At 47.3% G+C, this 22,922-nt stretch overlaps 4 protein-coding genes across 11 annotated transcripts in view; 2 read left to right on the top strand and 2 right to left on the bottom strand.

Annotated features, from left to right (window-relative positions):
* Window positions 1-222: 222 nt before the first annotated feature.
* cpne3 (copine III) lies at window positions 223-6,823 on the top strand. Of its 2 annotated transcripts, XM_058059748.2 has the most exons (17): window positions 223-407; window positions 880-1,020; window positions 1,127-1,306; window positions 1,783-1,857; window positions 1,920-1,991; window positions 2,061-2,141; window positions 2,309-2,398; window positions 3,483-3,581; window positions 3,711-3,797; window positions 3,876-3,935; window positions 4,000-4,133; window positions 4,230-4,284; window positions 4,352-4,403; window positions 4,474-4,607; window positions 4,726-4,962; window positions 5,729-5,841; window positions 6,067-6,823. In XM_058059748.2, exons 2-16 carry the CDS (start codon window positions 889-891, stop codon window positions 5,837-5,839), a joined length of 1,599 nt encoding a protein of 532 aa, XP_057915731.2. In that variant the 5' UTR covers window positions 223-407; window positions 880-888; the 3' UTR covers window positions 5,840-5,841; window positions 6,067-6,823. The 2 variants fall into 2 exon arrangements, with proteins under 2 accessions (XP_057915731.2, XP_057915730.2); XM_058059747.2 differs by lacking the exon at window positions 5,729-5,841 and having other exon boundaries at window positions 234-407.
* A 283-nt stretch (window positions 6,824-7,106) lies between these two features.
* idi1 (isopentenyl-diphosphate delta isomerase 1) lies at window positions 7,107-9,581 on the bottom strand. Of its 2 annotated transcripts, XM_058059753.2 has the most exons (7): window positions 9,451-9,581; window positions 8,901-9,059; window positions 8,305-8,447; window positions 8,127-8,219; window positions 7,917-8,047; window positions 7,742-7,846; window positions 7,107-7,624 (listed from the first exon to the last, which is right to left on the bottom strand). In XM_058059753.2, exons 2-7 carry the CDS (start codon window positions 9,044-9,046, stop codon window positions 7,412-7,414), a joined length of 831 nt encoding a protein of 276 aa, XP_057915736.2. In that variant the 5' UTR covers window positions 9,047-9,059; window positions 9,451-9,581; the 3' UTR covers window positions 7,107-7,411. The 2 variants fall into 2 exon arrangements, with proteins under 2 accessions (XP_057915736.2, XP_078646663.1); XM_078790537.1 differs by lacking the exon at window positions 8,901-9,059 and having other exon boundaries at window positions 9,451-9,556.
* LOC131108614 (WD repeat-containing protein 37-like) lies at window positions 9,315-19,853 on the top strand. Of its 5 annotated transcripts, XR_013627364.1 has the most exons (18): window positions 9,864-10,026; window positions 10,461-10,707; window positions 12,816-12,912; window positions 13,043-13,138; window positions 13,440-13,504; window positions 13,659-13,797; window positions 14,300-14,371; window positions 14,455-14,499; window positions 14,567-14,637; window positions 14,717-14,951; window positions 15,155-15,296; window positions 15,624-15,758; window positions 16,021-16,135; window positions 16,206-16,382; window positions 17,640-17,849; window positions 19,016-19,072; window positions 19,146-19,366; window positions 19,459-19,853. XR_013627364.1 is itself a non-coding variant. In XM_078790536.1 (15 exons), the coding sequence occupies exons 2-14, from the start codon at window positions 10,555-10,557 to the stop codon at window positions 16,335-16,337; spliced, it is 1,497 nt and encodes a 498-aa protein (XP_078646662.1). In that variant the 5' UTR covers window positions 9,864-10,026; window positions 10,461-10,554; the 3' UTR covers window positions 16,338-16,382; window positions 17,640-17,972. The 5 variants fall into 5 exon arrangements, 3 of the variants coding, with proteins under 3 accessions (XP_057915732.1, XP_078646662.1, XP_078646661.1); XR_013627363.1 differs by lacking the exon at window positions 17,640-17,849; XM_078790536.1 differs by lacking the exons at window positions 19,016-19,072; window positions 19,146-19,366; window positions 19,459-19,853 and having other exon boundaries at window positions 17,640-17,972.
* Window positions 19,854-20,611: 758 nt separating this feature from the next.
* The window catches only part of adarb2 (adenosine deaminase RNA specific B2 (inactive)), a 94,778-nt gene continuing 92,467 nt past the window's right edge, over window positions 20,612-22,922 (bottom strand). For both annotated transcript variants that reach the window (XM_078790526.1, XM_058059849.2), the window contains one exon: window positions 20,612-21,741. In XM_078790526.1, coding sequence (XP_078646652.1) covers window positions 21,565-21,741 — 177 coding nt within the window. In that variant the 3' untranslated portion in view covers window positions 20,612-21,564. The remainder of the gene's footprint in view (window positions 21,742-22,922) is intronic.

Below are 22,922 nucleotides of genomic sequence, written 5' to 3'. Positions count from 1 at the left end.
TCCGATGCCTTTTACTGACCCGAGTCCTTATGGGTCATTCACTGAAGTCAACCGGTCGTCAGTTCACTCGTCACAGAGACAGACAGGCTCCACCCCCCGCCTGCTTGTCCCGCATTTGATCGCGCCTTGACACATTGCATGGCCTGCACCAGAGGTGAGTAATACCCATTTTCCACTTAAGATCGAGGCCGGGTGGAACCGGTACGAGTGCCCGTGAGTCTCGATACAGTATTGCATTTCCGAGTTTTTAACAGTTCGTTCAAGACATACCTACAACCCAGCAATGCAACGTTGTGGCAGTTGACAGCAAAAGGGAACATCTTGTTGCAGAACGTTAGCTGTCGGCCACGCCTCGGAAAACACACACACGATTAGCTTTCATCTGGATTTGACAGCGTTTATTAACGGTACGTCTCATCGTAAATGGACTTTCAATCACGGTCGTAGAGTCCAAGTAGCGAGCTAGCTAGCACTAAAACTCCTTTTATTAGCATGCTAGTACGACGAAGCTTCGGTAAATCTAACTTATTGTGTCACGTTTTCCATATTGCAACATGTTGACTACACCTAAACCAACCCCGTCATAGTTGGGAAGGAAAAATGTACTTTGTTATGCTAAAACACGCTTGCTAACTAAGCGCTTATAAGCAGCGATAAAGTTGACATAATATAAAAGCAACACTTGGAGGCTTTCATGTTTAAACAGTCAAAACGCTCCGTGCGTGCATGTCGTCCCAAATCAAAGCAACAACAAACCTACTGTTGGTAACTCATGTATTACACGGATATTGCAGTATTTCCTGTGAGCCGCACCATTTCGTCTTCAGCATTTAATAAGTGACTTGAATCGGCGTGTTGCTTGCTGCCCTTTGACCCCAGCAGTCCAACATGGCTGCCCAGTGTGTGACCAAGGTGGAGCTGACGGTGTCCTGTGAGAACCTCCTGGATAAAGACATCGGCTCCAAGTCGGACCCTCTGTGTGTGCTGCTGATGAGCAGCCCGGATTCCCGCTGGTATGAGGTCAGTTATTCCTGCTGCCAAGTCAGCTTGGAGCTCTTGGAAGGACAGCTGATGGGGAATGTTGGAAGAGAAGGACTAAATGACTAAATGATGAATTTCTCTCCAGGTGGAACGCACAGAGAAGGTCCAGAATTGTCTTTGCCCAAAGTTTGCCAAAAAGTTTGTCATCGACTACTACTTTGAGATGGTGCAGAAATTAAAATTTGGAATCTATGACATTGATAACAAGACCATTGATCTGAGTGATGACGACTTCTTAGGAGAGCTGGAGTGTACTTTGGGCCAGGTACATTTTCCCAACCCCCTCTGCATGTTTGTGTTATTCCATAATCATATAATATATACTGCGAATACTAGCTGTATATTTACACTAGGGCTGGCTTCAACGATAAATTTTGTAATCGATTAATCTAGAAAATACGTTTTTCCACAAGCACAAGTGCTCTTGCAGGAACACACACACACACACACGGCTGCTGTTATTTGATTTATTTATTTTAGGTTTGTATTTTCATTCAGATTGTGTTTTTTGCGCATTAGTTTTATTGAAAGAAATGGTGATGTATTTTATTATTTGTAAAGTCATTTGCAAAGTGGGATCTATTGATCACATTGCTGGATTCATCAGGATGACGTGATGATTCCCTCGTGGATTATGGTGCAGCATGGATATGATGTGTTTCCATGGGTTGTGTGTGTGTGGTAGACCGTGCGGCAGGATGAGGTCATATTTACACCTAGGTGTCTTCTCATGCCATCCAGGTGGTGTCCAGCAGGAAGCTGACCCGTCCGCTGGTCTTAAAGAACAAATCCCCCGCAGGGAAAGGCACCATCACAGTGAGTGTTGAGTGTTGCGGTGGTTTGGCCGCTCATGTTTAGGATTGTCTGCTGTGCTGCAGATCGCTGCTGAAGAGATTAAAGACAACAGGGTGGCCAACTTTGAGGTGGAGGCGAGGAAACTGGACAACAAGGTATTTGGATCATGTGACCGGAATGATTGGAAATGTTCTGATACGTTGTTTCTGACAAATCATGTCCAGGATTTCTTCGGGAAGTCTGACCCGTACCTGGAATTCTACAAGCAGACCCCAACTGGATGGCAGCTGGCGCACAGGACCGAGGTACAGTAGGTACACTACTATGTAGTACTACTCTAGTACACCGGTACCATCACCAGTACTGTCAAAGGATGCAGCATGTTTGTGCTAGCAAATGTGGACAGTTTCCACACACAGGGATGCATGCACATGTTCCGTGGTGATGCTTTTGTCGTGTGTTTTATCCACAGGTGGTAAAGAACAACTTGAATCCCACGTGGAGACCCTTCCGCATCCCCCTGCAGTCTCTCTGTGGAGGAGACATGGACAAAGCTATCAAAGTACTGTTCTATGATTCTATACCGTATATACAAGTTAACATCAGTGGGAAGGATATGGTCATGGTAAGATTGTGCGGCGGGGTAGCGCTGTAACGAATATGGCGTCTTAAGTCACACTTGGCACGCTTGGTGACCTGATGAGTGCCTTCAGCCTGATGTTCCGCCTTCTTTCAACTTGTAAGCCTACATGCGAGGACGGAAGCTGCCTCCGAGCAGGCAGGACAAGTGAGTTGGGATGCAGAGCGTCTTGTTTGCTGTTGTTCATCCTAACATCGGGTGTGAGTAGAGTAGATGGGAAGCGGGAAGCGTTGGTCTGAGGGGAAGTACTGCTGTACTGCGTGCTTGTACATCAGTACTCATGCCTTCAGACACACTTTTGCATGTCTTTCTGCTTTAAAGACTTGATTCACTCTTAAATGACATGTCTGTACAAAGCCATGTGAATGAGCCACTTAACCAGCATTTATTTTGGGTGGAGCAACCCTTTACAGCACTGCCTTTCTTTCCCTGTGTGCTACTTCTATATTTATATGTACTATATTAAGCCTGTCAATCGATGAAAATAGGGCAGTTTGTTGCCTTTCCTCCGTCGTTAATCACAGATCATAGTTATTTGGAATAAGAAGGGGTGTAAATCTTTGTGGAAAATAATGCCAGGCATTGAGATACATGGGGGGGTTACATAGCGTTCCAAAACAATACTGTATCAACAATACCATGTACAGTGAGACGTTGACACAACCATGAATGATACATTATATAAAGTATTGAGATGTGTAAAAGAACATAAACCCTCCCAAGCCTGCTGGGGGGCAGGCGTCTCCAACCACCGGGCCGCAGGAAACCCTCAGGTGTTTTTCTGTAAAGGGATATCACATGTGGAAATACGGGCCATGACCTGAAACACAAATGTTTAATCCGAGTGGAGACTTGTCCCACTTTGTCCAATGGTCCTTGAAAGCACCATAACAGGACGCATGCACATCAACGTGCTTCCAACAAACAGCGGGCTTAACTTTGACAGCCCTAATATTTCTATGCATATATGAATGTAGCTTCCTCATCCTAATGTGCTTGTTTGTAGGTGGACTGTTTTGATTACGACAACGACGGCTCACACGATCTGATTGGGACCTTTGAGACCACGATGACACGCCTTCAGGAAGCAGCACGCACCTCTCCGGTTTGAGCATATTGATGTATACTGTACAACCATGGGAGTACTACGCTGCTGTAATACGTGATGGGGCTGCACTGTACCGCTAATGGTGTAGTGCCGGATGGTGACTGGGATGGTGTTTTCCCCCAACAGGCTGAATTTGAATGCATCAACAGTAAAAAGAAGCAGAAGAAGAAAGGCTACAAGAACTCCGGCATTGTGAGCGTGAAACAATGCCAGGTACGTCATTGTTTGTCTATGTTAACTCAACATGTCATCATGGTGTCTCTAACGTCCAACACGTGTTTGAATGTAAAGGTGGTGAAGGAGTACACCTTCCTGGATTACATTATGGGAGGCTGTCAGCTCAACTTCACTGTGAGTTGGATCATCTCCATCCTGGATCTGCACAGCTCCAATGCTACTTGGCTGTTTTTGCTAGGTTGCAGTGGACTTCACTGGTTCCAACGGGGACCCCAGATCACCCCAGTCCCTGCATTACATCAGCCCGCAGGGGGTCAATGAGTACCTCTCGGCCATCTGGTCCGTAGGCAACGTCATCCAGGACTATGACAGGTATGCATGACAATGACGACTTGATCCAGTCATGTGATGCTTTGCACCGTCTCAATGCCAAGTGGTGACTTCCTATCCGTGGGCTTTGCTGTGTAGCGACAAGATGTTTCCAGCCTTTGGCTTTGGGGCGCAGATCCCCCCGACGTGGCAGGTCCGACTTCATTTGAATGACCCCTGTGTGATGTGTGCACGTGTTGACATGGTGATTTGTTGAACAGGTTTCCCACGAATTCCCACTCAATTTCAACCCCACAAATCCATTCTGTGCAGGTACACACGTAGACACACATGCTGTGACTTAGTTAGGACCTGTCTGATCCAGTCTGCTGTTGGTGTGCAGGTGTTGAAGGGATCGTGGAGGCCTACAGGGTCTGCCTGCCCCAGGTCAAACTTTACGGCCCCACCAACTTCTCTCCAATCATCAACCACGTAGCGTGCTTTGCACAGCAAGCCCTGCAGCAGAGCACTGCATCTGTGAGTGTCTGCCTCGCTCTCCATAACCACAAGTTCACTTTCTTACACCGTTTCTCCCAAAATACGGAAATTGGCTTCTCATTGTTGCCCTCTCCACACCACCCACCCCACCCTCAAGCAATACTTTGTGCTGCTCATCATCACCGACGGCGTGATCACAGACATGGACGACACCCGCAACGCCATCGTCAACGCTTCACGTCTGCCCATGTCCATCATCATCGTGGGAGTGGGCGGGGCCGACTTCACCGCTATGGAGTTCCTGGACGGAGACGATGGGCGTCTTCGCTCTATGACCGGCGAGGCGGCCATGCGGGACATTGTCCAGTTTGTTCCCTTCAGGCAGTTTAAAAACGTAAGCCAACACAGCCCACCCTCACGTACACAAACACCTGACGGAAAGGGGCGCCCTCGAAATGATGCCCTCGGGTGAAACATCAGCACACACGTCTTTTTCTTTTCTGGGCCTTCTAAAGATGAAAAGAGGCATCTAAGAATGCACATCGTGGGACACCAGTCCCGTCAGGTCATCTTAGGAACTGTAGTGACACCGCGCTCAGGCCACCAGCCAAAAGCATATTGGAGCTTTTTGTTTTTTGAGGCTAGGTGTAGCCTTCCTTCCTTCCTTCCTATGTTCCTATGCAGGCACCCAGGAAGGAGGTTCCCTAATCTTTAGAAGGCAGAGAAAAGAGAAAGACGTGTGTTCATCTCTCACTTCAGGACTGTGGAGGATGTTTTCTTTCTTCCAAGATTTAGATCGGGGGCGTCCAAACTGCAGCGAGCTCCATCCACAAAGGAAAGGATTGGCAGATTTTGCATGCTAAAGATGCTAAAGGCAACCCAGGGTGTCAGTGTATGCCAAGCTATCTCAGCACAGCAGTTGTGTGAAGAAAATAAGCTGCAGGCTGAAAGTGGACACCCCTGATGTAAATGGCAGGCTGCGAGCGGCATGACGGGTCATTCTCACTAACTTGCTGCTTAAAAAGTGCAGATATGTCAGCTAGTTGGAGCATTTCACGAGCGCCTTTAGTGTCCTCTCTTAGCGCCATCTCCTGGCCACACGCAGCCAGGGTGTCCATGGCCTTCATAGTAGCACACCTTTGTGCCTTATGTCTCTGCAGGCCCCCAGCCAGGCTCTCGCGCAAAGCGTATTGGCAGAGTTACCTCAGCAAGTGGCGTCCTTCTTTGGATTATTCCAACTGAAGCCTCCCCATGAGCCCCATCCTTCATAGGGGTACCCCAACTATTTGCTCAATAAGCCCATCCGTCACCTCTGCCTCGCTGATCTCAGCATGCACTGTCCTTTTGCTTCTCCAAGTTGGCATGCTTGTGAGGATTTTTCACATCCAAGTCAGCATGTTGATTGCTAACATCCTAAGTCCATATTTCCTAACATAACCCCCCCCCATCTCATCCTTCTTTGGTCTTTACTGATGCTGTCTCCCTGTGGCTCCGGCAGGCCCCGAAGGAAGCACTGGCAAAGAGCGTGTTGGCCGAGGTTCCAGGGCAGCTTGTGGAGTTTTGCAACGTCATGAAGCTGGCTCCGCCCAACACCAATCCTGCCCCGAACCCTGCAGGTACCATCTGATGCAGCAGCAAACACGCCACGGCTCCATACCACATCCTGCCACTGTTCTTAGAGCGCCATGATGCCAATATACGTGTACAGCGTTTCCCTCAGGGCTGCAATCCAGATGTGGAGGTGACAGGTCAGTCCTCATTGAGACACGTGCTCTCATGTTAGGGTCGCCAAGTCTCTTCACTAGATCATCAGATTGTTTTTTTCCTCTAAGTATCAGGGCAAACGGGTAACGACAAAGCCACAAATAGATGGCATTAAACAGCCAGTTAGCTCTACATTTGACTTATCCCATCGTATAGCTGTCAGCTACCCTGCACACCGACCCGCTAGAGGTTCTATATTGTCGCATTGCTATGCCTTTTTACTCTGCAAACATTCAAGTATATTTGTAATGCTGTTTTGTACCAATATCACCATTATGCAAGTTTACTGCTGTGCCTGTATTACCTAATAGCTTCTACTATGATTTACTATCAATACTGCACATAGCCTCCTCACACCCAGGAACAAGAAACACGTCTTTCTGGGTCTCAGGAGGTGGTTAATATGACATGTCATAGCGGTAGAAGACATCAACCAGTATTAATATACAGTAGGCATGTAGAAGAAATGAAATAAAGCCATGCTACACTTGTTTGTGCTTCACACTTGTTAGTCATTATGCTGCAAAATATCAATGTTTGATGAGAAAAGATCTTTGGAATTTGTAGCATCCGTGTGAAGGTCTTCCATCTTCCCAGAGGCAGGATGAACGTTGACATGGTCTTACTGTACAGGGTCCAGGATGCAGCCCAAAATGCTGCAAACCCATACTGTAGGTATATTGGACTCTTGTTAGGGTTTGGGCATTTTAGCAGCAATCGTGTTGCTGGGGTAAGAAGGATACTGCATGAGACAGGAAGTAGAGTACAGCATACTGCATGGAGCCACACCACTTTAATGTGAAAGTACAAAGATAAACTTCCATACATCCAGTATGGAGGCAACTGTAATAATATCATTTTAATGATGTGTGAAGAGTTCATTTACTCTAGAAATACTTCCCTCATCACGATGCTATGAATAAGGCTACCATTTCCTCCATGACTACGACTAGGAGGACATTGGTGGTTGTAGAAGGTTGGAGTAAAAAGCATTCAGGCCAGCGGTTGTCTGGCTGTGGGATCAGCTCCTCTGCGTCTTTGTGAAGCACATCAGCTGTGAAATGTTAGGCTAGTTACGCTTACATGCGGTGGATGTTGGAGTGATCCATAAAGCCCTTGAGGTTCTGTAGGTTGTCCCACCACTGGAAGAGGAAGGTCTCTGCGATGAGTTTAAACCAGGGAGTGATCTGCAGCTCTTCACGCCCGGCCTCGTCCAGCATCTCCCTCAGCTCCTCTTTGCTCACGTAACGATGGCTTTTAATCTCATTAGGATCCGGATTCAACTCCACATCCTTTCAAAACATAAATACACATATTGGGCTGATGCAGCGGTGAGTACAATATTTGATGTGTCCACGGGAGAACACAGAACAGTGTCAATTTAACAGCAGTCATCTTGACACACGTACCTTCTGCATGAAGAGGATGTAGTCTATTTCGTGTTCTCCCCAAACGCCATCTGATTGGGCTTTATAATGGATTCTTGTTAGATAGGTCATTTCATCAGGGGTCACCTGCACGGCAAAACAAAGATTAGATTAGATTAGAGAAAACTCCTAAAACCTTCTTCCTCCTACACGCCACCTCTTCCATGGGGATACCCAGCTCGGCTTGGAGTCTCCTCTGAGCAGCTCTCCTGACTCCCATAGCATCCCTCTCCTCCAGCTCACTGTCTGTGTGCAGGGGGTGACTGCAGCACGTGTTGGTAAAACAGCCTGCAACATACAGGATACTACTTACTACACGGGGTACTACCACGGCAGGTTTAGGTGCAGTAGAAGACCCGCTACCAACCTGGAAATGTGATTTTGGCATCAGAGCGCTGTTGTAAGAGCAGCTTCTCTTCGCTGTTAAAAATGAAGACGCTGAAAGCTCTGTGCAACAAACCTGCACACACGTTCACACGTTTTAGGTTCGGTATGAGGCCGTCCTCCAGCAAGGCAAGGCGGGCGTCAGGCAGGGGACGCGTTACCTTTGTCGATGTTGGAGTTGAGGTGGCAGTTTTTCTTTGTGTCGGCGCCCACCCGTTGGTCGTTGTCATCGATGAGGATGCACATCTCGGACAGCAGCTGCACCTGCTTCTGGTCCAGGTGGTCCACCGTGATCTCAGGCATCCTGGCAGAAGACACCAGGCCAAACATTTAGCACACTCGTGTACACCGGAACTACACACTGCAGTGCCCAGGAAAGCCCTGGCAGAACTGCTCATACTCTCTTCTTGTTTCTTCATCCTTTTCAAACTAACTTTCTTCCTTTTTCCCCATTTTCCCTCCCAACCTCCGTAATTTTGCCTTTAATTTGTTGCTGATGATGTAGGACAAATCAAATGTATAAATACAATCCAAGACAATGCGCTATGAACAACAAATTCTGAAAATAACTAAATGCTGCCGATACCGTCCTTGGTATCGTTACTGTGCCTACTTGGATCGATCCACCCAATCCCACCGCGCAGTGTGGCAGGAGGACTGCAAACAGGGAAGCATTGCACCTCTCTCTGAGCTTGGAGGGAAATAATTATCGGACTTTGTGACACTCTGTAACTCGGGCGACATAATGGAGGCTTACCTGGATAAAGCCCGGAAAGACGCAGTCACTGGTGGACGAAAAGCGCTGTTCCAAGACGTGCGCGTGCGAGCGGGTACGTTCGATTTTAACGCAGTTGCTCCCTGGCAGGCCACCGTCCGCAGCACCACCCACGCCGCCCGCACCATCGGGTGACCAAAACTACAAACCAATCACAGGCGTTCACCATTTGGTTGGAGCTAAAACACGGAATCATATCGCCCGGTCGGATCACAACCGAAATGCCCACCGGGCAATACTTTTCTACATTAACGTTCACAATTTCATACGTCTACGTTGCAATATCATAACTTCAGTAAATATGTAGTAGATAAACCTGAGTGCAGTGATGCGTTAGATCAAATTTAATGTAAGACTAGCTATCATTCCATTCCTGTAAAAACAGTGTCTGGTTTTACGCCTGCCCCTGCTCGTCAACACGCCATCGGACCACTGCATCCAGTGTGGGCCGCTCCACCCAAGCGTCTGATAACTCAAGTATGTCAATATCTCATTTATCGAGGGCGTATAAAACTTAAATGAAAACAATTACTTTGCCGTGTTTCTTCTTGTGTTGGACAGCTAAGCACTTAATTATGTCCTCTTTCGCCTTCGTCCACGACCAGAGCAGAGCGAAGCACGACTACTACGCGCCGCTGCGTCCGCCTTCACTGCATGTTTATTGGCTGCCGTATTAGCGGCGCGAGCGTTCATTGGTTGTCGTAGTAAAACGTGACGTGACACGGAAGTTACTGCACCTTCAAGCATATACAATGTAAATACATGACGTGTCAAGAATGTAAAGGTATTCTGGTTGTATACATTTCACGTACTGCTCTGTTGGACCGGTGCCCACAGGTCGTGTTATTAATTCCTTTTTCCACGGGGCTATGTTTACTTGACCCCTGTTTCTGACACCACTGCCTTTTTATTGGCTGCCATATCAAGGGCGTGAGTGCTGATTGGTTCTACTAAAAGTACGACACGGAAGTCATTGTGCCTTTAAATATATTGTTTTTTTTGTTTCTTTCGGCTTTTGTGTGAATGTATTCCGATTGCTAAAAGTATAATTGACATTTCATTGCCACAGTATTGGTGTACTTGAATGTGGCAGTGGACTGTGGCAGCGGTGAGTCTGTTCTTTGCGTCTTCTTCCGTGTTTCGGGTAACGTAAATAAATGAATTCTGCGGTTTTCTTCGGATAGACTTCAGATGTGCTTTGCCGCATTTTCATTCGGTCTTGTTATGACACCGACTTCTTCCAGATCGACATGAAACTACTGTTAATCTATTATCCATGTACTTGTTTATCAGTCTATTCGCGTATTTATTTGCTTACCTTTCACACCTGCACAAACGTCAGCAATCTGAATAGAAGTGTGTAAAATGTAGGAAACTAACTGAACAGAAAATGCACATAAACATGTTCATATGGAAGATGAAAATCCTTGCCATATTGTTCTATATAAGTTCTATATAACATGGCTTTGCCAGTTGACATCCCTTCAGGGAAGTCCCGCCCTGCACTTGTCATGCAGCTCAACTTCCTCTTTTCACCTGCAGGCAGATGGTGTTAGCTGATTGGCGCCGCCCACCGTCAGCCCGTGTTTGCCTGCTCTTCAGGTAGGGGGCGGGACCACCCCGCCGAGTAGGCGTGATGCCCGTGGAGGGTGGAAGCAGCGGCGGCTCAGCCTCGGCTGCTCGTCACCCCAAACAAAAGCGCAAGGCTCACAGCCTGTCCATTCGACGCACAAACAGCACCGAGGAGAGGCCGCCTGGCAGCCAGAGAGCAGACATGCTGGAGGGACAGGTGAGGAGCTCCTCGTGCATATTTTGGCGAGTGCAAGCTGTCACCCGGTTGAGCCGTTCAGCGAATCGGGAGTCCTGGCCGGTAGAGCAGCATTGTTCTCATTTTCTATCCTCTGTTGCAATGTCGGCTGTTTCCATGCTCCGCCTGGAAGGATTGCATTCTCTTCCCAGCCGCTTTCTGATCCCGTTCAGGATAAGATTGAAACAGTCCAGCGCTACCATGTCAGGTTCACAAACCTGCTGTTTTCTTCCACAGACCCCCGCTCTACCAAGTTGGTGGTCAACTATGACACCTGATTGATTACCACGGCTTCCTTATTTGCAGTCTCTGTTTGATCAAGCACATCCTGGTTGTTAGGCAGGTGGAGATGTTTCGCTGTCACCTGCTTGATAAGGTGACCAGGGGTTGCGGGAGGGACTTTGCAAAGTGTCAGGCAAATGAGTCAAGAAGAGACGGAGACAAGAAGCCGTCCTCCATTGCTGTTTTATGCACGATAGCAATTAGGTATGCTATTAATTAGCTGTCTTAGTTCTTAGCTATCTTATGGAGTAGTAGACTCTACTCTACTCTACTCTACTCTACTCTACTCTACTCTACCCTACTGTAGGCATGTTCACAAAGCGCTACTGGCTCACAACATTCAGGAAGAGATTTGCTCATCTCATTAAAAATTCCCCAGTCCTTCTCACCTCCAGGGGAGCAGCAACTCCACTTCCATCCCCGTTTCAAAGAAGTAAAACGTCGTCGGGGTGTGTGAAATCAAGATCTTGTGCACGTGTAGTAAGCGGTGTAGTTGTCATGGGCTGGTATGTTATCAGTGTAGTTGCTTTTGTACTCCGTAAGTCGTTCAGCCTTCACTTTCTTCTTTGGGTCTTATCAGCCTCCCTCCAAGAGAGCTCAGCTTGCCTCATGAAACTTTCATGTGGGCTTCATGTCCACGTCTGGTTAGGCTTTTCCTGACCCCTTAATCTCCATAAATATCTTCATGAACTCACAAATAACACGCAGCATGCTGGAGGAACAACTAAGAAGCTTAATACATAATGGCTGCCTGTTGTTTCCTAATTGACCCCCCCCTGCCCCCCCTTTTACTGGCATGTGGTGCTGACAGAACACTTGCTTTGGAGCTGGTGTCAGAAGAAGTACTTGCTTTCCTTGTCTTCTTAACGCTCTTCTTCACCGAGAGGTTTGCTTAGTCGTCTCTTTAGTCTGGCCCAGCCTGGGGGGGTCACCCGGTAGCTGCCAGCTCTCACCATGGAGGTAGGCCAACTCGCCAGACCCTGCTTGTGCTGCATCGTGTTACTTCCATGCCCTCAGCAGTCACAACATTTAGCTATCTCGTGTCACACGTCCCGCCTTGGCCAGCAGTAATGGTACTGCCTTCTTTTACTGCTGTGGTTGTCTTGCATACCGGGGGGGCGTTGCAAGGGAGGGAGACCACTTTGCTGCTTACTTTGGCATCTTCCACCTGATGATGAGCCTGCAGCCCATGTGGACACTTTCACTTTCCTTTTCTTTCACACACTGCCTCCCTGCACACCCCTCAGTGGGACGCCGCACTGTGCATTGTTTAAGTTATTAGTATTAGTGTTAGTATTAGTGTTAGTGTTAGTATTAGTATTAGTATTAGTATTAGTATTAGTGTTAGTGTTAGTATTAGCACAGTAGTCCATCAAACTTCACTCTGTCGTGGTTTGAAAAATTCATGGTTGAATATGGCTTATTAGTATGAGTGGTTAGCACGCAGGCCACACAGCTAGGAGACCCGAGTTCGATTCCGCCCTTGGGTATTTCTGTGTGGAGTTTGCATGTTCTCCCTGTGCATGCGTGGCTTTTCTGTCCATTGGTATGAATGTGGGTGGGAATGGTTGTTTGTCTGTTAGGTCTGCTATATTGAGGTATAATAGGGGTATAAAGAAGACCATAGGGGTGTTATGAAGTGTCTGGAGGGCTCTATTCCTGTATTTAGGTTTTCTATGAAAGAAATTAGGGCTTACTGTACAGCCAATCAGCATTGAGCGTGGTTGTCTGTCATTAGGTCGGCAGGCGTGCCTGACAAAGTGTGCTTGGTAAGTGTGAGTGATGGTGTATCTCGTGTCTTTTCACAGGACTCGAAGCTGCCCCCCTCCCTGCGTAACAATCTTCTGGATCTTTTTGGCCAGATTGAACGGGAGTTTGAAAACCTGTACATGGAAAACACTGAACGTGAGTACATGATCTTTGGGATGTGCTGGAAGAGTCCATCCTCACCACGATGGCCGCGTCTTTTTATTGGTTGACCAGGATGACGTCAGTGTTTGCAGACTGAAGCCCGCTCTCTGTGCTAACATTACAGTACGGCGGGAAATTGAATCCCTCAACGAACGTCTGAGCGGCGACGGCCAGAACGTGGAGGGAGGAGATGCATCCAAGGGAGCCCTGAAGACTAAAGGTCGGGTATTTCCTGTGGGAGTTCTTGGCGTCATGATCTTCTCCATCTGACGGATCTGACTCTCGTAAATAATAGATGACCTAACTAGTGGAGCGGAAGACGCTTTTGGGCGCTTTGATCTATTTGGTACCGGAAATATGTCACAATTATGCCACAGGAAGTTGACGTTAGGCCTTGCATGAGATACATACAGACCTAAACCTGAATGAGCCTCCTCAAAGCAGGTGTCTAAACGTCCACCGTCTGCTTGCATCACTTCTTCGCCTTTTGATGCGGTGTTTGCTGCTTGTGTGTCCTCCAGCCAGCCACAGCACCAGCCAGCTGTCACAGAAGCTGAAGACCACCTACAAAGCCTCCACCAGCAAGGTACGCCACTCCTTCTTCTCTTTCCAGGTGCCACTGTGTAGCAGCTACGTAGCAGGCTGCGGCTAAACGTGGGCGGGGCCACCTGGGAGTTGGAGGGAGGAGAAAGGCGGGTAATGTCCCGTGATTGATTGGCTGTGTCTGTGTTCCCGTCCAGATCGTGTCCAGCTTCAAGGCCACCACAGGGTCCAGGGCGTTGTGTCAGCTCCAGAAGGAGTACGTCGCCCACCGGGATGGAATCTGGGACCTGAGTGTGACCAGAACTCAGCCCGTGGTTCTGGGAACGGCATCAGCAGGTCCCCCAATACTCCCACCTTTGTACAAGTATTACTATAACTCCTCATAAAAGACTTGGTAACATATGGGTAGTATAGCAGTACCTTTTCTACATAGTACATACAGTATATGAAGTATCTCCTCATAAAAGACTTGACATAATCCACAGCTCTCATTCCATTAAAGACGCCTCATAGCCATCGTACTACTATCACTGTATACTTGGTGTACTAGTAGACAGTATAGCTAGTGTAACAATATAAAGTGTAGTTATTGTATGTGCCCTGAGAAAGAACAGCCGGGGAAAGACTGGGAATGCCGGAACGTAACGCCTTCCCGTCTTGCCATCCTGCTCCCTGCCGCTAGAGGGCGCACCACCTGCACTAAGTAGCATCCATGCATTTCTTTGCCATTGATGCCTGACGGAGACGAAGGCCTCAAATGGTTCCGTTGTGAGCCTCGCCTCTTCTGCTCTGAGGTGAGGATGAAATAGGAGGTTAAAGGCCCTGCTTCCCTTTGCAGACCATTCGGCCCTGCTTTGGAGCATAGAAACCGGGAAGTGTCTGCTCAAGTACGGAGGCCATGCAGGATCAGGTAGTCCTCCATCATTCATCCTCGGAAGATGATCAAAAGTCACTTTATGGGACGTCTGTCGCTTTTGTTTGCCGCCTCCACAGTCAACTCCATCAAGTTCCATCCCACGGAGCAGATGGCCCTCACAGGTAACATCTCCCATGTGTTTATTGTGCACGTGCATGGCGTCACGGGACTGTCCTTGCGTCGCCTCAGCCTCCGGGGACCAGACGGCTCACATCTGGCGCTACATGGTGCAGCTACCCGCCCCCCAGCCCCCGCCAGATGTCAGTGAGAGTCACTTCATTGTGGACGACCCCAGCGGAAGGATCTGACATTGCAGCTTGACCTTGCTGTCCCGTGCAGGCGCCGTGCGAGGACGAGCAGGATTCCTCAGACAGAGAAGAGGCCGAGGCGGACGGCGAGGGCCCGTGCGAGGTCCCCACGGTCCGGGTCGCTACGGCGACGCTGAAAAGCCACCAGGGTGTTGTCATCGCCGCCGATTGGTTGGTGGGCGGCCGGCAGGCGGTGACGGCTTCCTGGGATCGTGCTGCCAACCTCTATGAGGTGGAGACGTCTGAACTGGTGCACACGCTCACCGGTAAATACGTACACGTATTTGTACACATGAATGCACAGTGTGTACATGTACATACTGTACATTTGGACGCTCTAATAATCGTCATCTTTCATAATGACGTTGATGAGCCGTCTTAGTTTTATCATGGAAGACAAACATCTTCCAGCGAACAAAGCAAGGGATGAATATCGGTCCGTTACCTTGGCGTTGCTGTGTGTGTGCAGGCCACGACCAGGAACTCACCCACTGCTGCACCCACCCCACCCAGCGCCTGGTCGTCACCTCATCCAGGGACACCACCTTCCGGCTGTGGGACTTCAGAGATCCGTCCATACACTCCGTCAACGTCTTCCAGGGACACACGGAGTCAGTCACACACGTCCTCACCACCGTTCCTCATCCCTCCTTCAGTCCTTTCTCCTCCTTCATCTCCTCCTTCATCTCCTCCTTCATCTCCTCCTTCACTCGCCCACTCAGCACAGCCAGTGTGTGCACTTAGGAAAACACACACATGCAGTGTGTACTCACTGAGTGCACTCAGACGGCAGGCCAGGGTCGTTTTACATTAAGACACAAGAGTTGTAATAAAAAAATAACATTTTAGTAACAAAGTTTAAAATAAAGAACTGCCAGTTCTTAAAGAACCATCTGAACAGCCATTTTGTGTGTGTGTGTGTGTGTGTGTGTTGGCAGCACGGTGACGTCGGCAGTGTTCACAGTGGGGGATAACGTGGTTTCGGGCAGTGATGATCGCACAGTGAAGGTGTGGGACCTGAAGAACATGAGGTCGCCCATAGCAACCATCCGCACAGACTCCGCTGTCAACAGGTAGCGTATGTCATGCTAGTACGGTGCTATCTCAGCTTCTACAAAGACCAAGATGAGAGCCATTTGTCCAAATAACCGACGTCACAAACCGTCAGCAACAGCTGCTTTGCCTGATAGAGCACAGGGAAACAGACGCAAGATTGGATGTAAACCAAGTCAGTGTACAATAACCAAGGCGACCTCAGCATGCGTTCTGCCAACGTAGAAGTAACCTGACAGGCCTGATAGAAGCGGAAGTGCTGATGAACGTCCAACGTTTCAGGATAAGCGTCTCCACCAACCAGAGGATCATCGCCCTGCCTCACGACAATCGCCAAGTGCGCCTGTTTGACATGAGCGGCGTGCGGCTGGCCCGACTGCCTCGCAGCAACAGGATGGTAAGCAAGGCAGCACGTCTTCATCGTGGCGCACATGGTAGCCACAGACCCTATGTGTCCGTGAACGCAGGGCCACAGGCGCATGGTGTGCTGCACCGCGTGGAACGAGGAGAACCAAACATGCAACCTCTTCACCTGCGGCTTCGACCGACAGGCCATCGGATGGAACATCAACATCGCCGCCCTGCTGCAGGACAAATGAAGCCTGGCCAACACATGCATGCACGCGTCCCTCCAAGTAGTCCAGGTAGAAACATGAAAACATGACATGCCGATGACACGGCAGCACATAGAAACATGAAAACATAACATGCCCTGCTGCAGCACATACAAACGTAAAAACATAACATGCCGATGACACGGCAGCACATAGAAACATGAAAACATAGCATGCCGTGCTGCAGCACATACAAACGTAAAAACATAACATGCCGATGACACGGCAGCACATAGAAACATGAAAACATAACATGCCGTGCTGCAGCACCTACAAACGTAAAAACATAACATGCCGATGACACGGCACCACATAGAAACATGAAAACATAGCATGCCCTGCTGCAGCACATACAAACGTAAAAACATAACATGCCGATGACACGGCAGCACATAGAAACATGAAAACATAACATGCCGTGACACAGCACAGGTACTGTAAGAGTTAGGCGGTTGTGGTATGAAGAGGTGTATTTCAGAGGGGCGCTTGGGGGGGTCCTTTGTCTGTGAAAGGACCTCATGAGGACCTCATGAGGACCTGCTCCTCCTCTTCCTTCTCGTCATTCCCCACACGCTGACGTCAATACTTCCCATGCAAGTTGCCTTGTTCCGTGTCTTGTCTTGACGCTGCCTTCAAGTACTGTACGCCTTTAAGAAGGGTTCATGTTAGGTGTTATTATGATTATGATTATTATTATTGAAGGAACCTTTTGCTGTTGTTCCATCCTCTGGTTACTGCTTGTATAGAAACACTGAAGGTTAGCAAGTATTGATCACATGAGCTAGCTGTAGATGTGTGTGGTTGTGAAGTCAAATGCCGTATTGCCGTGCATTAGAGGAAGCTAGCGGCCGTACGTTCCTGCTAAAGAAGTTTGTGTGTTGGGCTGCACGCTGCAGACGGGGCGTTGACTTCTTCTCCTGTGGAAAAAAGACTTTGGGCCCCCATCTGAATCCCGCCCGGGAGGGACGATGATGCAATCTAATAGATGGAATGCTGGGAAGCTCAGAAAGCTTGACCATGGCAGGTGGTATTCACCTGCGGCTTTGTTACCTGATCTTCTCTGCATCATTTATTGTGCTCTTCCACACCTTCCAATAAAAATGTCATTTCCTTTTCCACTTTGACATCTTTCATACTATCCCCTTCACCGTGAAGGGTGAAACCATGTCAACTGTTTGGGTCCCCTCGCGCGGGGGGGTGGAGGGGCTTAGGCAGCTGGCTTAAAAAAAAACCAAAAAAAAAATCTTTAAGTAAGCTTTCTTCAATTTCTTCTTTTGTTTGAACAAGTGCTGCTGGGACTTGAACCAGGAACTCCCACACCATGACTTAGCGGTGCTGTCACATGAGAGCCACCCAGCCAGCAAGCAGGTTAGATGTTATAATGGTGGTGGTGGTGATCAAGAACATGAACATGAAGAAAAAAAAGAGAGAAATAGCAAACCGAAGAAACTTTATTTGACCTGACCAGGTATCGAACTCTGGTCCCATGCACCGTGGGTAAGTGTAGTTGAAAGTCATTTTGCCATTTGTCCAGTTCCAGCACCTATCGTAGTTATCACCTCCGTTATAACATCACAGATGTCTGCCAGCTGACTAGCTCCATTGGTAGCACCGCAGATTCATGGTGCAGGGGTGTGAGGTTCAATACCCGGCCAGGGCAGGTGTAGGCCATTTTGCCATTTGTCCAGTTCCAGCACCTGTCGTAGTCATCACCTCCGTTATAACATCATGAGTGTCTGCCAGCTGACTAGCTCCAATGGTAGCACCGCAGATTCATGGTGCTGGAGTACTGTGTTCAAATCCTAGTCGGTCCAAAAAACAAAACAAAAGTGCTAGGGCGTTGCCTTCCCAGTCGGCACAATGAGGGGTGTGTGTAACTTCCCCCCTCGACTTGAAATTATGCGGGATCCCGCCTCCAAATTGATCCCGCCTCCAGAGGGATTGTTAAATAAATATGTGCCTCAACTGGATGAAGTCAACATAAAATGAGAAGTAGGTGGAGTTAAGTGAGCGCAAAATCGTATAGTGGGGGATGGCCGGAGGGGTGGAGGGTGGCGAGGTGGGGAGGGGGGTGGGGCATGGCGGTCGTGAGGGAGGTCGCGCGCGGGTTGGATAGGCTTAGTCAGCTGGCTTTTAAAAAAAAATTACAAAAAAAAATGTTAATAAAATTAAGCATTTATTTTTTTTCTTGTGAGCATGACCAGGATTTGAACCCCATACCCAGTGCACCATGAATCTGCAGTGCTACCAGCTGAGACAACCGGCTGACAAACATGTTTATGTTATAACGGAGGTCATGAGTACGATGGATAATGGTCCTGGAAAAATTACATCAGCCATATATGTCCAAACCAGGATTCAAACCCTGATCCTCTGCACCATGAATCTGCGGTGTTACCAGCCGAGCTACCCAGCTGACAAACATGTCTATATTATAACGGAGGTCATGAGTACGATGGATAATGGACCTGGAAAAATTACACCAGCCATGATTGTCCAAACCAGGATTTGAACCCTGATCGTCTGCACCATTAATCTGTGGTGCTACCAGCCGAGCTACCCAGCCGGCAAGCCTTGAGGATGTTATAACGGAGGTGATGACTACGATGCATGATGGACCTGGAAAAAACACAATGACCAACATTTATATTTGTCCTAACCAGGATTTGAACCCTGAGCCCCTGCACCATGACTTGGTGGAGAAATCGCAAAACACCAAAGTAAGAAGTCTACCCTGACTTGGTATTGAACCCTCAGAGTCTGAACCATGACCCACCTCTTCTATTCCCCAAGCTTGCCATGCAAGGTGTTATTATGAGGTGATGATGACGATCCATGCTGGATCTGAAGAAATGGCAAAATAACCATCGGGTATTGAACTCTGGTCCCATGCACCGTGCGCCACTGCTGCTACCACCTGAGCCATCCAGCCGGTGATGACCAGGACTAAATAAGAAGTCTGCCATGATGTTCTAACGGCGGTCATGATCAGGATACAGACAGAGACGATGAAGGTTTATTTTTATTTATTTCATGTATTTTTATTTCTATTCCAAATGCTTATTTGAGACCAGATGCTAGTGTGTACATGCCCCCACGTTCCCAGGCGTCCAGGCTGAAGACATCTGCCATGAGACCTCCGATGGATTCCGATGTTTTCCCATGGGGGGGTAGGTCGGGCAGCATGGACGAGTGGCCCCCCTTTTCAGGCTACTTTTGGCAAATCAGAGCAGAATAAAAATCAGGATGCTGTGCTTTTATTCACATATGCAAGTACAGACATTGACCTTTCAGAGTACATGCTGTACATGGTGTACTACATGTACACCATCCTCCTCTGTTACATACAATATGTACACTCCTCCGTCTAATGGGACACACACACCCAATCCCAGTGAAAGACTATGGTGAGTGCAGAGGACGTCAAAGCAACTTGATGGCTTTACTGGCCTGCACCACAGCAATATGTAATATGGTAATATGGTAATATGATAATATGGTAATATGTCATATACAGTAGCGGTGCTTGGGTGTACTCTCCTGATAAGGCTGTAGAATCATATATATTTATCATCATATTTATCATCATGGAAAACGATAATGCAGTAATCATAATAATCACCACGTTCTTCACAATACTTTTATGACACAACCGCTACATTTTTGATCAGGTATGAAAATAATACTCAATGTTGTGTGACCATTCTTAGGATGTTAAGTTTAGAAAATAAAACAGATCAAGAAGTGATCAATATCAATATTAAATATTGTTTGTTTGGCACCCTAAAGAGCAGCGAGTCTTAATATGTAAGGCTTATTAATAGCCGATTATTAATGGAGGCAGTGAACATGTCCTAGCACAGAACGGCCGCTAGATGTCACTGTTGCATCTTCCATACGTTTGTCAGCTGAGCCAAGCTGATTGGCTGCTCGCTGGTGCCAATCAACGTGCAGGCCGACCTTAACCCACCAAACGGGAAGTAATGATGATTTGGAAATCATGAAGACTGGATGTTCAAGACCTGACGGTTCCCTTAAGCAAACATTTGTGCATTTATGTCATTTATTTAGTTTGGCGCCACCTGCCGATGTGTATGTATGTATGCATGCGTCTCCGTGTGTGTTGTCAGTGAGGCCCAAATTGTCTTTTGTGGAGGAATGAGATGACAATTACAATGTAGTTCCGCCACCTGGTGGTAAAACAGGTGAACTACATGCCAGTCGACCTTTCATAAAATGTCACGAATTGAAGAAAAAAGCTTTGTTGAAGTCAGTTGTTCCTGTCATAGAGGATCTTTGACGAGTGATTTCTACAACCAGCAGATATGTCCTGTCATCTTGAGGATCTTTGAGGAGTGCAAACATCATTCCCTTAGAATAGTCGTGATGTGGGCTCCAGGAGGCCTTCAGGTTCAAAAGTGAGATGCCAAATAAGGAAGTATTTCTATGTACTGCGGATACTCGTCATCACGTAGTATTGGGATGTAGCGAGGGAGTTAAAGCCATCATCTTTAGAAAAAGGGCACAAGGACAAAGCTAGAAAAAGGTGAAGCGGGTCGCCTGAGATGGCATTGAATCGTCTGTCCCGCTTTTTTCTTCACAACCCCCCCCACCTCGCCCCCACCCCCATCACCCGTCACCCTGACAGGACGGGTAATTGGACGCGGTCGTCTCTCTCTTTCCTTTCTGTCTCGCTCTCTCCTCCCGGCGCTCCACGGGAGCCTCGGGGCCCGGAAATAGCTGATGACAAGATAGCCGCTGCTGCCTTTCACTTCGCTCAAGGTTACCCCACCCTTTCTTGACGGACGCCACACCTGAGGGGCGGGGGCATGGGGGGTGGGGGGGTGTTTACGTGTGTGTACGTGTTCGCGTGTTTAAAGGAGACCAAGAAAAACACACCATCCTTTTTATTTCCTCTTCCTTTCAGCACGTCCAGGTGACCTTCCGGCTTTTCTATCGAGTGGGGGAGTGGGCCATTCAGAAACACGTGCACACACGCGCACGTGCACGTGCACGCACACACACACACGAGGGTGACAGCTGTGAGTTTGCAGCTTTCACTCGCAGTTATAAAGCTGTTTGCAAAGATCATGGCCCTACCTTGCCCTAATAAAAAAATAAAGGTTAACACACACACACACACACACACACACACACACACACACACACACACACACACACACACACACACACACACACATACACACACTCTTTAGTCCGCCAGCAGGAACTGTTCTTGCTCGGGTGGTTTCTTCACCCAAGCGCCAAGGCCCGATTCCTGCAGTGAGCGGAACCACTGGTGCTTGGCGGTCTGGTAAGGACGCGCCGCCATCTTGGCCTGACAGTAAACAAGATGGCCGTCGTCTGAGCAGGACGGCGGGAACCCCAGCTGGACAAAAAGAGGGAGAGGAGAGCGGAGTGAGAGCCGATGCAGGGAAATAAAAGCGTGTCTGACATGGAGAACATTCGTGCAAGCAGCAGCGTGCGCTCTGACAAGGAGGAGGCGGGGGGGGGGGGTCCCTTTCAAATATTGATACAAAGGCTAGCATTGGGATCAGATTGATACTACATGGATTTAGTTATTAAATATTGTGGGTTGTTTTATGGCAATGGGAACAATATCATATGCAGTATATTATAAAAGAATAGAACATAGGCAATAAAAACATCACACCGTGGCAGAATGTCATCACAATAATAAGCAGTAAAAGGATGTCATTGTAAGAAAAAAATACTAGTATGTAATAATAATAATAATATGTAATATGTAATAAAAGGATGTAATTGAATAATATGTAATAATAATAATATGTAATAAAAAGATGTATTATGTAATGATACATGATTGTAATAGGTAATAAAATGATGAAATAAGAATAAGAACTGAATAATAATATATGTTAATATGATGTAATAATAATAATAATGTGTAATAGAAGGACAAAACAATAAAGTGACTAATAATGTGTAATAAAAGGATGTAATAATAATAATAAGTGAATAACAATGTGTAATAATAAAAGGATGTAATAATAATAATAAGTGAATAACAATGTGTAATAAAAGGATGTAATAATAATAATAAGTGAATAACAATGTGTAATAATAAAAGGATGTAATAATAATAATAAGTGAATAACAATGTGTAATAATAAAAGGATGTAATAATAATAATAAGTGAATAACTGTGTAATAAAAGGATGTAATAATAATAATAAGTGAATAACAATGTGTAATAATAAAAGGATGTAATAATAATAATAAGTGAATAACAATGTGTAATAGTAAAAGGATGTAATAATAATAATAAGTGAATAACAATGTGTAATAAAAGATGTAATAATAATATAATAATACACTAATATGTGTAATAAAAGGGGTAAAGGGAAAGGAGAGGAAGAAGTGGTACCAATGCATTTGGGTGGTGTGTGTGTGTGTGTGTGTGTGGGGGGGGGCTGATGGGCGGTCTTCAACAGCTGTGTAATTTCCCCTATTTAAATTTCACAAGCAATTGAACATCCTCTCTGCTTTCTCCTCTCTGACGGCAAGAGAGACAAAGGTGGGGGTGGG

This window comes from Doryrhamphus excisus, linkage group LG5 (genome assembly GCF_037039965.1).
Source record: "Doryrhamphus excisus strain RoL-2023G ecotype Guam linkage group LG5, RoL_Dexc_Guam_v1.1, whole genome shotgun sequence".
In the NCBI taxonomy this organism is placed as follows: domain Eukaryota; kingdom Metazoa; phylum Chordata; class Actinopteri; order Syngnathiformes; family Syngnathidae; genus Doryrhamphus; species Doryrhamphus excisus.
The sequence above is the reverse complement of the archived record's forward strand: the minus strand, read 5'-3'. Positions and strand labels throughout refer to the sequence as shown.